Source organism: Marmota flaviventris, chromosome 7 (genome assembly GCF_047511675.1).
Source record: "Marmota flaviventris isolate mMarFla1 chromosome 7, mMarFla1.hap1, whole genome shotgun sequence".
NCBI lineage: Eukaryota > Metazoa > Chordata > Mammalia > Rodentia > Sciuridae > Marmota > Marmota flaviventris.
The window spans coordinates 19,575,546-19,592,270 of record NC_092504.1 but is presented as its reverse complement, the minus strand read 5'-3'; the positions used below and the strand labels follow the sequence as shown (position 1 = coordinate 19,592,270).

Below are 16,725 nucleotides of genomic sequence, written 5' to 3'. Positions count from 1 at the left end.
CATTATCCCTGACATTTCACTCACAATGATGATGAGAGGCATTTTCAAATAGAAAATTTCTCCCACGAAACTGATTAATGTGATGAAGTACTGTATAGAAATGAGGGAAAGCACAAAATCTCTGCAATTCCTAGCTTTTAATTTGATCTATACGCAAATATCCTCTGTAACATGAGGGTGAAACTAGTTATACGGAGAACCAAGACATTCAGGTCAACAAATATTTGTTTTGTACCTACTGTGCTCCAGGCATTATGTCAGGTACAAAGATTAAAGATGGAATACAAGTACTCCCACGACGCCCTGAGGACTGTTCTTTGAACTTCAACAGACACCAAAGGTCCCAAATGCATTCCACACACCCACCAGCTTCTAGTAAATCAGTCATATTCCCCATATCTTAGGTAGCCCTTAGTTAAAATTCCCATGTGTCTCTTACCCCCCTTTCATAAATGTTTATTATACACTGAGTTTCAAGGTTTTAGTTGACATCTTTTAATGTGCAATAATTTCCCAGAAATTTCTGTCAAAAGAATTTCTTTTCTGACCATGAAGCTAATGTTGAAACTTTTCTACGCAGGCTCACTTCACAAAAGAGTAGCTTTGACAAAAGCAAACAGCTGTACCTTCCACACTCCAGGTAAGTGTCCCAGGTTAAACAGAAACAAGAGAAAAGAGAACGTTCAATGAGGAAGAGACCTGAGATCACCGAATTCACAAGTGGTAACTGTAGGACATGAACACCGCCACTCCCTGACTCTGAGCCGATGGCAGACATCACTATTCAATCATGTTACTCTGCTGCTTGAGGCTGATAGCCTCAACAAATCCAGAAAGTCACTTCCATTTATCAGATTTAGCACTAAAAGTGAAACTTATTTACCATCCCTTTTCTGGTTAAATCTTTCTTTTTCCCAGACACAACTCCTCTCCCCTCCACTCCAGTACTGGGGATTTAACCCAGAGACTTTATAACTGTAAGGTACATTCTCAGCTCTTCTTATATTTTTATTTTTATTTTGAGACGAAGTCTTGCTAAATTGCGGAGGCTGACCTCAAACTTGTGATTCTCCTGCCTCAGCCTCCGAAGTAGTGCCACTATCCTTAGCTCAATCATTTTATTTTACAGGTAGGGAAACAGGAATCTGGAAAAATCAAGTGACTTCCCCCAAGATTAAATAGCCTCTAAATGACACTGACTTTAAATCAAAATTTCTTTTCTTTATTACATCCTTCCTTTATAATCTGTCCTTAATAATAACTCCTGGTTTTCTAGGTCTTTGATAACTATTTTATTCTGCACTTATCAAGTGCTTTATCGCAAGCCTACATAATTTATATTTTATTAATATTTGTAGCATTTATTCCTTCCATTTATCTGAAAAGTATTCCTAAAAAAGAGATTTAATGATTTTGGTTTTTTTATTGCACTGTGGCTTCAGGGCTTACAATCATTTTCAGCAATGTCAGAAAACATGCTTAATCAAGATCTATGGAGAAAGATCTGTGAAGAAGGAGAGAAGACTTTCAAATTTTTCATTTGATAAAGGCTAATATTAAAGAAAAAAAAGTACCAGAAAATGAAGTTAAAGTAACAAAAGAAGAAAGCAAAAGGCTCAGAAATGAAATAACAACAATAGGTCCAGAGACATTTTCAAAAATAAAAAAGAAATGCAAAAATCACAAAGGGAGAAACAGTAAACAAGAAACAGTAGTGAAATCAGTTTCTCCAACATGAACACATAATGAGCAGAACTATTCTTACTCTTAGTAGGATTCATGAAAAAACTTAGGTTTTATAGATTTTATTCTCACTCGTCTTTCCAAAAGTTGGCTCTTTACAAAAAAAAAAAAAAAGACTTTTCACCCTGTCAGACACATATGATCTAACAAGAACCTGTGTGTGTATATGTGTGCGCACACATGTGCACACTCACTAGGTTTGAACCCAGGGGCACTCTATCACTGAGCTACATCACACTTTTTTCTTTTTGAGGGAGGGTCTTGCTAAGTTGCCCAGAGGAGCCTAGAACTTTTGATCCTCCTGCCTCAGCCTCCCAAGCCACTGGGATTATATGCATGTGCCACTGTGCCCGGCTGACCAGAACCATTTTTCTTCAATACACTGAATTGTTTATAGTTATTTCTTTCTTTCTTTTTTTTTTTTAAAGAGAGATTGAGAGAGAGAGAGAGAGAGAGAGAGAGAGAGAGAGAGAGAGAGAGAATTTTTACTTTTTAGTTTTCGGCGGACACAACATCTTTGTTTGTATGTGGTGCTGAGGATCGAACCCGGGCTGCACGCATGCCAGGCGAGCGCACTACCGCTTGAGCCACATCCCCAGCCCCTACAGTTATTTCTAATAAACTTGGGCCTTGCAACTATTCATCAAACTATCCCTGGATATTTCCTCAAGTTCTTGGTAACACAGGTTGCCCGAGCAAGCAGCACAGGAGGTTATGCCATATGAAACTCTCTCAGCCACTGCTTTAAAGAGCTCCTTTTCTTGCCCCTGTTACCATTTCAAACTCTTGTCTATCATGAAAACACTTATCTAAGTATAAATGCAACCATTATCTGAGGGACCTTGTCTTAGCCAATTTTTTTTTTTTGGGGGGGGGTGATGGTACTGGGGAATGGAACTCAGGGCACTCAACGACAGCCATATTCCCAGCCCTATTTTTTTTTTTTTTTTTTTGTATTTTATTTAGAGACAGGGTCTCACTCAGTTGCTTAGCACCTTGCTTTTGCTGAAGCTGGGTTTGAACTCTCAATCCTCCTGCCTCAGCCTCCCAAGCCACTGGGATTATAGGCGTGTGCCACCGCACCCAGCTCAGCTAAATTTACGTCTCAGATGTCATGTAAAAACAGGGCCAGAAGAAGAGATTTGCCTCATCATGGGACTAACTAAATGACAACATTGCTGACAGCAACAGCCTCTACTCTACACTTGCAAGTGTTGAGGACGGGGTTCAGGCTTTTCATGCATCCTCTCTGAAGCAGATATTTGTTATCAGTGTACTCATTTAACAGGTACGATGAGCTTGAGAGAAGTCAAGTAGTCGGTCCAGGATTAAAACCCAGATCTCTTCAAATCCACAGTTCATGCTTTTTTCCATTTAATTATCCATCTGACATACATGGGACACCTACCAAGTGCCAAGCATTGCACTAGATGGTGACTTACTGCCAGAGGCAGCAGGTGCTACTGGAAGCTGGAAGGAGTTACTTAGTTAACATCTCCAGGATACATCAGCTATCTCTGTATCACAAATGTCAACTCTAGAAACAGAAACTAAGACAAGAAACAGAAAACTGGATGCCCTAAAAAGGAGAGTAAGCAGCTTTGAGAGGAATTATGATGTGGTTTTTGCCTGAAGCAGAGCTCAAAAAGTCAAGGTTAAAATGGCTTATGCTATGCATTTTTGGAAAGAAACCTGTTAATATGAATGGCTCAATAGCTATAAAAAATGCCTATTAAATTTGAGAAAGTAATCTCGGTTTTAGAAATCTATTTCAAGGAAGTTATATAAAAACTAGAAAAAATTATATGCATTAAAGTTATTTACAGCAGTGTTATTTATAGCACCTTAAAGGTAGAGAAGCAACCTGTAGTCCAAAAAAATGGAATGATAACACAGCCTGTTAATGAAATAATCTAAAATTATTAAAATCTGTATTTTTAACAAGCACCTAGGGATTATAGACATTAGGAACCACAGGACAAGTTATACATGGCAATAATTTTAATGTATGACACAGCTCAAAATATTTTAAATTACTAAAATCATGGACAGTCTTTGTCAGGATATTTATTTAAGCAGAATATCCATTCCCCAACCATTCCAGAAGACAAAATATTTACTGTACCTGGTAATCCAGCATACAAAAGCTGGGAAAAAACTGACAAATTCGGGACTCAAAAAAGTAAGGGAAAATCCAGAAAATGGGCAGCTCTTTGTGACTCTCATCTAATGGATCACAAAAAAGAAAAAGAAAAGAAGATAGCAATATTAAAGAAAAAACAAAACCAACAACTTTAATTGAAAAACTTTTGGTATTGGTAGAAATTTCAATCATGCAACACATTTCTCTCTCATACATAAAAGAGAATGTTTACTACTATGCCATTTATAACTTAACCTTTCCCAAAGGTTAATGGAAATATTCTTTTATATCTAAAACAAAACACTGACTTTATCCACTCTGATTAATGGTCTTAGGAACAGCAAATATTGAAATGCGTAGTTGTCTGACAGTGTTTCAGATTTTGCTTGTACTGTGTCCCCAAAACACAATAGTTGTGTAGCACAATTAATGTAGAAGATTGATCACACAACTCCTGACTTTCTCACATTTATCATTTCACAAGCTAGAAGCTGTATCTTAAAAATATGAATGTACTACCTAATTAGATAATACTTCAAAGCATTTTGAAGTCCTAATCCACTCTAAACTGAATAATTGTCCCCATTCATTAACCCATCTCTAGGGCAAGAATCTATGTGTCCTCAATAACCACTACTACTAGCCTACTGAATGTCCTATTTCCACACATCTCTTGACAAAGTTCAGAGATCTGGGCCTGAGATTGGGTGGCCTCTCAAGAGCTCTGGGCAAGACTTTAGGAACAGGGAATGTAAGGCCTGTAGGGCAGACATATGTCTACTTTATTCACTTATGTATTTCTAATACCTAAACAGTATCTGGCACACAACAGCCACTCAGTAAACATTTATTGAACAAATGACAAGCCACTGATGTTCTTCCAAAGGTATTTTACCTAAAAGCCATTTTAAAAACATATGATTAGGATAATACAAAGTGTACTACGATAATGAAGTCTGCCCCATCATCAAGCAAGTGTTTTTTTAAAAAGAGAATAGCCCGAGACATGCATTTTCTATCAGTGCTCTGATTCACTGAGCTTGGCTAAAATTTGACAGAAAGTAGATACTTGTTTATTTTGTAGTCAGTAAAAAATTACACACCTTGGCTTTGACCTTCTTTCCACATAGCAATTAACTTCTTGAATGTATTAGCCAGAGGTTCAACCAAGCCACCAAAAGGAGGGTCTGTCACCAGAATGACTCCTTCACCTTTATCTTCCTGTAAAAATGCTCTGCATACTTCAAGGGCAGCCTGCAACAAATAAAATAAAAATTCATTTCTAAATTAGGACTGGAGAGAGGCACTTTATCCTATTTGGAGGAGAATGCATTAGACTCAGTCTCACTCTTAGTCCTGGAAACTTAAGCAAGTCACCCTGCCACTGCAAAGTCCCTCAGTGACATCCAAAGCCTGTCTTAGCCTGCCCCGCCCTCCCCACCTTTCAGATTTTATCTTTGGGTTCCTTGATAAGCAGGTTTTTAAATTGCAAATTCAAATACCATCACTATCAGACAACTACACATTTCAAATGGTTAAATTAAAAAACTAAATTTAGTAACCTAAAAGAGAGAAACTCATTACCCATGAAAACTATCTAAAATGTTCAATTCAATTCAACAAACAGGAGCAGGGACAGTGCTAAACCCTGGGGACACAAAGAAGAATAAGACAAGTTTTTCTCCTATCTGACTTGTCCACCACCATGAGTTCAGTTCAATAACAGCCACAAATTACCAGTCAAAAATGTTTTTGAGAATCAGGTAAATGACAGGCTTATTTGAACATGCACAGTAAGTAAACAAACAAGTTCTCAACACAAAGTCAGGCTGGAAATGCACCTTCCCAACAGGATGATGTAAGTGTTCCGTAAATGCAAAGCCAACATTAGCTAGGATTTTTATCATCTTTTGCTCTGGGTGAAGTTAATAAGAGCTACACCTATCATATCATCTCCAGTCCACTTGGAAGCCCTTTTCAAGTACTCATTTACAGAAGTAAATTGGCACAGGACTTTAAAGTATAATGGCATTTTAAACTTCAATGACTACATGTACGTTCTAATAAAATATATATTGTTCTACTACTAAATCAAAAGAAGATCCAACTGATTCAAGGGACAAGGATGACCTCCTGGTAGAACTCCTAAAGCAGAGGACGCACGTCAAAGGATAGCCATTTTCAGCCCCTGCCCAGCACTTACTTCCTCACTAACATGAGCAAGGACATAAGACACAGATGAAATTGAAACCCTCTAAATTCCTTAGAGTTAAAAATAGAAGGAAAGAAAATAAAACAAGCTGTTTTATTTTGGATGTGAGGTACCCCCACAAAAGCTCATGTGTGAGACGATGCAAGGTTTAAAGGGGAAATGACTGGGTTACAAGAACCCTAACCAAACCAGCACATCAATCCTGAAGGGATTAACTGAGTGGGGACTGAAAGTAGGTGGGGTGTGGCTGGAGGAGGTGGGTACCTGGGCGCATGCCCTTGGGTTTATACATTGTCCATGCTGAGTGAGAGTCTCCACTTCCTGGTGACAAGGTCCTGAGCTGCCTCCTCCTCCATACCTTTCTGCCATGATGTTCTGCATCATGTTAGATCCAGAGCAACGGAGCTGACAGTCTATGGACGGAGCCCTCTGAAACTGTGAGCTCTAAATAAACTTCCACCTCTAATTGTTCTTGTCAGTTCTTAGGCTGACAAAACAGTTAACTAACACACAAGCTAGCAATGCCTAAACTCCTAGCTTATTAGAAAACATAAAAAAATATTTTTTTTGCAGGTAAGAATCAAGAATCATGGCCTTCATGAGTTCTGAGAGTTCTAGTGTTGGCTACCTCTAGGAGACAGAAGTTGCTTAAGCTAAGGTCCACAGCAACTGGGCTCTTGCCTTCACCTCAGTTACTACAGGGCATGCCTGGCATCTTAATTAGTTTGGCAGCCTTGAAGCCCCCTTACATTAAGGCATATAACATCTTTTACACTGGGTTGCTATGATAAATCCCTGTGAGGGGAACTCCTGCTTTTTAAGCAACTGGACCAAAAAGTGCTGAGGTACAGCGCCTGAGTCCCCTGTGAGCCACAGAGATGCTGGTGGACAGGCAGTTATTTTGCCAAGGGATGGCAAATCTCCATGGAAAAGACTGATGAACAGTCTTCTGTAGATCAATCTCTACAGTCGCAGGGCTAGCTAGAGGCTGCTGCTAAAATACAGAGTAAGGAAAGATGAGGTGGGCCACTATATTCTTTGAGCAAAGATAAACTGGGGCTCAGCCATAGCAGTTTATCCAACTCATTATTTCAAAAATTTATTACAAGGTAATTCTATAAATTTTCAATAGTAAGTTGCAGAGTTTCCTAGAAAAAGGCTAACAACATGATACTTTTTGAAAATATGTGAAATTTCTAGCCAACAGTTTTTTAAATGTAATTTTACCCTTATTTGTATTTACTATTCAAAATAAAAAGGAAAATCATAGTTTGGTATTAAAAACAAATAACGAAACACCCTAAACCACTCTGCCTACTTTCCCATCACTGTCATGACCTGTCCTCCTGGCTGCAGTTTGAAAATGGCCATCTGGACTCCCCCACAGCAATATCCCACCAGCTCCACAATAGCCACGTTTCCAGACATCCCTTCCAAGCCTCCCTGCTCTGTTTTGGAGGATGGGATAGAAATGACTGCAGGCCGTGCATAAGGCAGCTTTAGCTCCTCCCTCTCGGTCCTCGCAGCAAGTCCTGTTTCCACTGGGGCAATGCCTGCACAGTGCCCTCCTTGTCCCCCCTTTCCCACTGCCACAGCCCTTGCTGAGGAGTCCCTTGTGGTACAAGGTCAAGCAATTTTAAACTCCCCACCCTCCTTCACACTCATCTGATCAGTTCTCAAATCCCAGTTATCACCAACCACATAAACTCTGGGAAACAATGAAACACATCTAATTCTAAATGTTATTTATTTCAATACTTTATTTTAATGGCTATCGTGGCTGAAAAATAATGTGTCCCAAAGCTAAATTGTTTCAAATGAAAAGAGTGCTGTATTTATTAAATCAGGAGACTCATTTTTCAATCCCAACCAATAATATAGTTTTTGTTTTCATTGAACCTAGGGCCTTGATAGAAAGATAACAAAGGAGATACTCCTGAATTTGTTTTTCTGAAATAAGAAAAGCAAGAAATAAGGGTAATAATCCTTACCTTTCCATCAAAGAAATGATGGTTAAACATGTTATAATAGCAAAAGCTATCTTCCATATAAAACTGTGAATACCTGTAAAATAATTTATTATTGGAATTACTTGTCCAGCCACAGCCACACAGTAAGTAAATATTAACTAAACTACATTTTTTATTTAATTAATTTATTTATCCTAATTTGTTATATATGACAGCAGAATGAATTTCAATTCATAGTACACATACAGAGCACAATTTTTCATGGTTGTATACAAAGTAGAGTCACAACATATTGTGTTTTCATACATGTACTTGGAAGGTAATGATGTCCATCTCATTCCACCACCTTTCCTACCCACATTCCCCCTCCCTTCCCCTCACTCCCCTTTGCCCTATCTAAATTTTCTCCATTCCCCCCATGCTCCCTGCCATCCCCACTATAGATCAGCATCCACATATCAGAGAAAACATTCAGCCTTTGGTTTTTTGGGATTGGCTTATTTAGCATAACATACTCCGTTTCCATCCATTTACCTGCAAATGCCATGATTTTATTCTCTTTTAATGCCAAGTAATATTCCATTGTGTATAATACCACAGCTTCTTTATCCATTCATCTACTGAAGGGCATCTAGATTGGTTCCACAGTTTAGCTACTGTGAACTGAGCTGCTATAAACATTGCTGTGGCTGCATCACTATAGTATGACGTTTTTAAGTCCTTTGGGTATAAACTAAGGAATGGGATAGCTGGGTCAAATGGTGGTTCCATTCCAAGTTTTCCAAGGAATCTCCATACTGTTTTCCATATTGGTTGCACCAACTTGCAATTCCACCTAAACTACACTTTTAAACTACAAATCACTTTCATAAAATGAACTTCATGATTTTTAGTTTGTTGAAATAAATAACACTTTCTAAAAGTTTCAGGGACTCTTAACAATGAATAATGAACAGAAATTATTTTCCCAAGTTTAATAAACCAGTGACAAAAGTATAGACTCCTCATACATGAAACACACATGTTCCTGTGGACCAGGAGACTATATATAAGCAACTGGATTACTGACAGATTATAATACAATTTAAACTTTCAGTTGGTTGGCAATTAAAATATATCTCTCATGGTTAATAATTTTAAGGAAAACACTAAATCAACATTTCTGTGTTCCAGCTGTTAATTATTTTCTTCTGTGGTTAATAAAAAAAAAAAGAAATAATGCAGTTTTTCTTGTTAATGCAGATTAGTTTAATAAAATATGCTTCTCAATATCAGAGAAAAAGAAGTATGGGCATTCATGTTTATTGAATTAGTACCAGAAAAGAGGGACATTTATTTACTGAATGAACTATTTTATTTTTCTAATGTACTACTTTAAAATGCCATCATCAATGAATGAGAATAACAGCTTTGGGGATTAACATTTTATAAATTTTTGCTAATTTACCGGGCTTAAACTCTTACCAATTATGGTTTAAATTTGCACTTATCTGATTACTTACAAAGCTGAGTTTTCTATATCTCTTAGTTATATCTGTATTGTTTTCCCCATTTATGCAGACAGGTCTTATGGTCTTTTGTGCTGATTTCCAAGTTTTTCATACAATATAGAAAACTTTGTTATCATAAAAGAATTTTGAATGTTGTCTGTTTTAAGTAATTCATAGATGAATCACACCATCTTCCTTGGGAATTCATAAACCATTGGAAAGAATGAAAAAATCAGAGCCACATTCTTTTTCATTTGACTTCCTTCCAAACCATGAGAGTGGCATTTCTCTGCTTGTATGGTTACTCTCAGTCACCTGCCCCGCCCATTACCAACTGAGTGTCCACCATGAACACTTAGGACAGACAGCCCAGGCTTATCCCCTTCCTGTTCCACTGAGGTCAAGAGCACAGGTTCTACAGTCAGACCCCTGGTTTCAATCTCTGAGCAGTTCCCTTACACATTGGGCAACCACAAGAAGTTAGTGAACCTCTGTGAGCTCCAGCTTCTTCATCTGAAACATGGGGAAAATAAGTTTTTACCTCAGAGGACTTCACAGAATAAATGAGATAATGTATGTAAAGTGTTCCATACTGGCTACATAGCATATACTAAAATGCTAAATAGTATTTTTTTTAGTAAATATCAGCCATGAAGATTTATGTCTTAATGTATCTTGTGTTAGAGAATTACGTTTATGTTCAACAAAATACAACCTAAACTTTTTTTTCTTCCTAATTTGCAGAGATAGAGTAACAGCTGTTCACTATTCTCTGTAAAATATACTGTAATGTCATTTATGATACTGTAAGCACATCTGCTAATTTCATAAAACATTAATTTGCACTGAATAAACAAAAGGCTTGGATAACTGAAAAATATTTAAACCACATACTGTAACCTAATAAACATTCCAGAATATGTAAAGCAATGTTAATAATCACCAGTAAACAAATATATCTTCCTATTTAACTAAATTTTAAATACCGATTTTTTTAAAAAGTACTTCAATACTAGCACAGCTATGGGTCAACTATTATTCAAGGATGTTCTTGTTTCTTACACTGCCTTGGGAGTAAGAGCAAAGGAAAATACAATCCCCTTCTAATTTAATCTCATTTTTTTCATTTCTTGACAGAGATACAAGAGTTGTTTTTGAAAATTAAAAGAGAAAATTTGATTTGCCTAAAATTCAGTACAGCACACCTGTCCAAAACATTCTGGGCAGCAGTGTGCAGAGCCAGAAAGAGGAAAAAAAAAAAGCCAAGAGACTTCAGTTCTCAGTTTCCATCAAGTACAAATGAGGGAGCATAATTATTCATATTTTAAATTATAAAAAAAAAATCACTCAACATTGCCCTCTTAAAATGAAATTGGTCACAAAGAATTACTCTCTCCACTGAATAAAGCAAACAAAACCAATCAGAAAAGCATGCACTTGAAACAGCTCAAAAGGACATTCATTTAATTTGGCCATTCATTCTCTTTAAATGAGAGTCAGTTACCAAGTGTGAAACATGCTCTACCCACAGGAAATGTAATCAAGAGCTGACTAAAATTAGTTCATAAAATGAACCTAAGAAATTCATTTTTTGATATAACTTTATTTGGATAATAGTTTGCCAAATAGAGTTTCACATCTTTCATGCTAAAATTAGAGCACATAGAAATCCATCTTAGCAAATGTTAACTTCTTATCTAACAACCCCTGAAAAGGCTATTTATAGTCCACATGGAGAAGGCTGGAATTGAGGCAGTCCTGCAGCCTGGGACAGACCTTACATCAGGCAACGAGAAACCAGAACCAAAGTATCCAAAGTGATTATTCATTGCCACTCATACTCACCAGATTCTTTTCCTGATTTAACTGTGTGTGGTCTTTGAGAGAAATCTGAACCAACCACAGCTCCATCATACTGTAAACACAGACCACACACGGGGTATACTCCATGCCCCCAGATATTATAAAAGACCTAGTAAGTGGGAATATCTCATGTTCAAGGACTAAAAGACCTTTTTCTTTCTTTCTTTCTTTTTTTTTTTTTTGAGGGGTGCAGTACAGGGAATTGAACCTGATAATACTCTACCACAGAACCACATCCCCTCCCTTCCACCAAGCCTTTTTTTTTTATTTTGAAACACAAAGTTGCCCAGGCTGGCCACTAACTTGCAATTCTCCTGCCTCTGACTCCTACGTCACTGGAATTAAAGGCATGTGCCACCACACCTAGCTGGAAGACAATATTAAAATGGCAATAATCTCCAAATTAATCTTAAACCACATGCAAAAAAATCTCAGTAGGGTGGCCACAGTAGCACTTGCTTGTAATTCCAGTTAACTTGGGAGGCTAAGATAGAAGGATCACAAATTTGAGGCCAGCCTCTGCAAAGCTTAGCAAGACCCTGGTTTTATTCATTTTGTGTGTGTGTGTGTGGTGCTGGGGATCAAACCCAGGGCCTTGTGCATGCAAGTCAAGCACTCTACCAACTGAGCTATATCTCCAGCCCCCTTTTCAAAATAAAATATAAAAAGGGTTGGGGCCATAGCTCAATGGTTGAGCACCCCTGGGTTCAATCCCTAGTACCACAAAAAAAAAAAAAAAATTGTAGATATTGACAGGCTGATCCTAAAATCCACATGGAAATGCAAAAAACCCAGAATAATTAAAACTACCTTGAAAAAAAACAAAGTTGAAAGACTCACATTTTCCAATTTCAAAATCTACTATAAAGCAAAATATATAAATAAAAACTATGTCGGACTGGCATAAAAATAGAAACAGATTAGTGGAATAGAGTCCAAAAATAAATCCATATACTTATGATCATTAGTTTTGCTTAAGATATGTAGGTCATTTTATTCATTCATTCATTCAGTTATTTTCTGTTTGTTTGTGGTGCTGGGGATTGAACCCACAGTCTTGCACATACCAGGCAAGTGTTCTACCACTGAGCTACACTCCTCAGCCTGGTCACTTAGTTTTTAGTAGGGTGTCACAACAATTCAATGGGAAAAGAACAATGAGGAGTCACATGCAAAAGAAAGAAGATGAACTCCTACCTCAAAACACGAATAAAAACTGGCTAAAAACAGATCTAAGACCTAAACATAAGAGCAAAAATTGTAAAACCCTTAGGATTAAACATAGATATAAATATTATGGCTGGATTTAGGAATCATGTCTTACACATGACACCTAAAACACAAGGAGGAAATCTGGACTTCACCAAAGTGAAAAGACAACCCACAAAAAAGGAAGAACATACCTGCAAATCGTAAATCTGATAAAGGTCTAATATCCAGAATATATTATGAACTCTCTGAATTCAACAATAAAAAGGTAAACACTTAAAAATGGGTAGAATTGAATAAATATTTCTCCAACAGGTAAACAAATGGCAATGAGGAGATACACTCAACATCACCAGTCATCAGTGATTGCTAATCAAAACCATAAAGAGCTGTAATTCAAAAAGATGAATAGTAAGCATTGACAAGGACATGAGAAATTAGAACCCTCATACATCCTGGTGGGAACAGAATGTAGCATGGCCACCTTGGGAAACAGTTTGGCAGAAGTTAAACCTAGCCTGGCACATTGGCACCCACTTACAATCCCAGAGACATGAGGATTCCAAGTTTGAGGCCAGCCTGGGCAACTTAGCAAGACCCTGTCTCAAAATAAAATTAAAAGGGCTATGGGTATAGCTCAGTAGTTAAATTTCAAATTTCATCTATGGGTTCAACCTCAAGTATCACAAAAAAAAAAAAAAAAAAAAGGTTCAATAGAGTTAAGTTACCATATGACCCCAGGCAATTTTACCTCTAGGTATGCCTGTTATGGGCTGGTTTGTGTCTTCTCAAAATTCTTATGTTAAGTCCTAATCACCAATACTTTGAAATCTGACTATGGGTGACAGAACCTTTGAAAGATGATTAAGGTTAAATAAGGCCTTTAGAAAAAATTTGGACACAAAGACACCAGAGATGAGTGTGCACTAAAGACCACGTGAGGAGACGGTGGTAAGGCAAGCCAAGGAGAGGGGATTGAGAGAAACCAAATGTGCTGACACCTTCCTCATGGACTCCCAGCATCCAGAACTGCGAGAGAACAAACGTCTGTTGCTGAAGCCACAGACTGTGGTATTTTGTTTTGGCAGCTCTTACAAACTAATACAATACACAAGAGATCAGACAACATGTCTATTTTATACAAATATAAAACTCATACAAATGTTCATAGTAGTATTACTATGTCAAAAAGTAGAAGCAACCAAAATATCCATCAACTAATGAATGGATGATTAGTCAGCTTTGTGTCACTACAATGAAATACCTAGGTAGCTAACTTTACACTGAGAAAAGGTTTATTTAACTCATAGTTTTGCAGGATGAAAGTAATTTGGTGGCCATCTCTTAGTTACATCATGTCCTAAAAGAGATGGAAATGGTGGTTGCATGTGCAGAGCAATGTAGCAATTTGACTATATCAAAACAGAAGCGGGGGTGGGAAGGCAAATTCAGGCTTTTATAACAATCCTCTGTGAGAACTGCCAAGGAGTCTCACAAAACCTGCCTTCCAAGGGCAAACCCTGACCAAGGACTCCCACAAGGCCACTCCTCCAACTTCCCCTAGCACCACCCTGGAGCCTAAGCCTTTAACATATGGACCTCTGGATATGTTTAACACCCTAACCACAGCAACGGGTAAACAAAATTCCCTATATCCATACAGTGGAATATTATTTACCCATAAAAGAAAAATGTAGTACTGATACATGGATGAACCTTGAAAATATTATGCTAAGTGAAAGAAGCCAAACTCAAAAAATCATCTACTGTATGATTCTACTCATATGAAATACTCAGAAGAGGCAAATCTGTAAAGACAGAAATTAGACCACGGCTACCCAAGGCTAGGGGTTGAGGGATGGGAAGAGACTGATCACTGGGAGAGCATTTCTTTCAAAGGTGATAAAAATATTCTGGAATTAGTGATGATGGTTCTACAACCTTGTCGAGATACTGAAAACTACTGTTTTGTCAGTGTTGAAATACATCTGCATTTTTAAAAAATAAAGAAATATGCCCAGGCTGGGGATGTGGCTCAAGCGGTAGCACGCTCGCCTGGCATGCGTGCGGCCCGGGTTCGATCCTCAGCACCACATACAAACAAAGACGTTATGTCCGCTGAAAACTGGAAAATAAATATATTAAAAAAAAGAAGAAATATGCCTAAAATATAGCAAGTGGAAAAAAATACTATATGAATCTACTTTTTAAAATGTTTATATGCTTAAAAAAATGTAAAAACCCAAATCCAGAATGTTTTGGGTGAATTAAAGATCGTTCTCCTTTAAAAACTAAGATAATATAAACCAGACAGTCCTGCAATTTGAACAATTTCCTTGACTCTGCCTGTGTGTGTGTAGAGAATAAATTTATATATATATGTTATATACTTACATATGTAAATATAAACAAACACACACATATATACATTTGGTGGGGACAGGTATGGTATGGGGGATTGAACCCAGGGTTTGACACATGTCAGGCATTTTCTTAGTTTCTTTTTGCATAAATCATTCCACCACAACTATTTTGTGGTAGTTGGGGGTACTAGAAATTGCACCTTGGGGTGCTCTCCAGCCTTTTTTTTTTTTTTTTTCCTTATTTTTTAAACTTTGTCTTTCTGAGTTGCCCTGGCTGGGCTTGAACTTGCAATTCTCCTGCCTTGGCCTCCAGAGTACTGTGATTACAGGCCTGTAGCATAATGCCCAAATCCATCACAACTCTCTTGAAGAAATCTTGCCTTTACAGAAATCAAAATCATTACATGACTTTTAATGTAACTCAAAGAACTATATACTATTAGAAAGATAACACTGTATGCTTTTCACTGAAGGTGCCAAAGGTAGGAGAGTGTTCTTGAAAACTGTATATTTTGTCCTGAATTATTTGATTATGGACATCTGGTTTGTTTTATTTATTTTTTTCTTCTCTCTAGCAATTGAATCTCCCCTCTATCAGTCAAGCACCTCTTACCTATGGAAAACCTACTCTATGTGGCTGGTCCAGGGCTGACCCGGTCACAGTGATGGCTGTGACCCAGGCAAGCTGACTTTACTCCCTGAGTTCTGCTGCTGCAGACCCTGGGAAAAACGGCTTCTTTCCACCATCACACTGGCAAGCTGAGACTATACACGTTTAACAGTGTTGTCAACAAAGTGCCAGCATACAAAGGAAAACTGTCTACACAGAAAAAGAACAGGAGAGAAAGAGCACTAACGACACAATGTGAGGCTCGGGCTCTCACCTGGACTGAGGCCTGCTGGGCCTAGACCCCAGGAATGAAAACCAATAGTTCCTGCACATGATTAGATTTCTGGAACCAACCAAAGATTTCCAACTTGTATGAATACCTTATTCTAAATATATAAATAACCTGGAAACAGTTTTCAATTTATCTGAAAACCTTTGTGGCACAAGAGGGGAGGGCAAAGGGAGAAAAAGAGAGGGGGATCACGAGACAGAGATGATGGACTACATAAGAGAGGCTTATATACAAGTTCAAAAGTAAAGTTATCCCCAGAGGATAACCTAATTTTTAGAGCCAGACTACCTGGGTTTGAATCCCGGCTTAGCCATTTACAAACTGTGACTTTGTTTATTTTACTTCTTTGTACCTCGGTTTACTCATCTGGAAAGCAAAGATGATAACAGCCTCCATCTTATACATTATGAGGAATGAGTTAGAATAGGCCTGACGCGTGGGACACGCAATTTAGAAAATACCAGCTACCATTAATACCGACATGATAAGAACCCAGTAGTCAAACTTCTACCTTTAAAACAATGCATTTATAGTAACCTTAGGGAACAAATATAGAATTTTTAGAAAAATTGATATACCCATAGGGTGGAATATTTTACAGCTATAAAAGTAATGAGGTTGTTACGCACTAAGATACATATGAGTATTGAAAGAAGTCAGACACAAAGGTCACTAATGAGTGATTCCATACCAAATGTCCATAACGGACAAGCCATGGAGACAAAAGTGGTTACCAAGGTAAGTGAAGACAGGGTTTATTTCCAGTGTGATGGAAATATTCTGGAAGTAGAGAGTGATAATGATTCCACATACAGTGAATACACACAAAA

The 16,725-nt window shown here is 37.6% G+C and overlaps 1 protein-coding gene across 4 annotated transcripts in view; it reads right to left on the bottom strand.

Annotated features, from left to right (window-relative positions):
• Zcchc4 (zinc finger CCHC-type containing 4) overlaps positions 1–16,725 on the bottom strand; it is a 49,788-nt gene that overhangs the window by 12,440 nt on the left and 20,623 nt on the right. For all 4 annotated transcript variants that reach the window (XM_027939057.2, XM_071614196.1, XM_071614198.1 and 1 more), the window contains exons 6-8: positions 8,090–8,162; positions 4,990–5,140; positions 3,869–3,969 (exon numbers count right to left, since the gene is read on the bottom strand). In XM_027939057.2, coding sequence (XP_027794858.2) covers positions 3,869–3,969; positions 4,990–5,140; positions 8,090–8,162 — 325 coding nt within the window. The remainder of the gene's footprint in view (positions 1–3,868; positions 3,970–4,989; positions 5,141–8,089; positions 8,163–16,725) is intronic.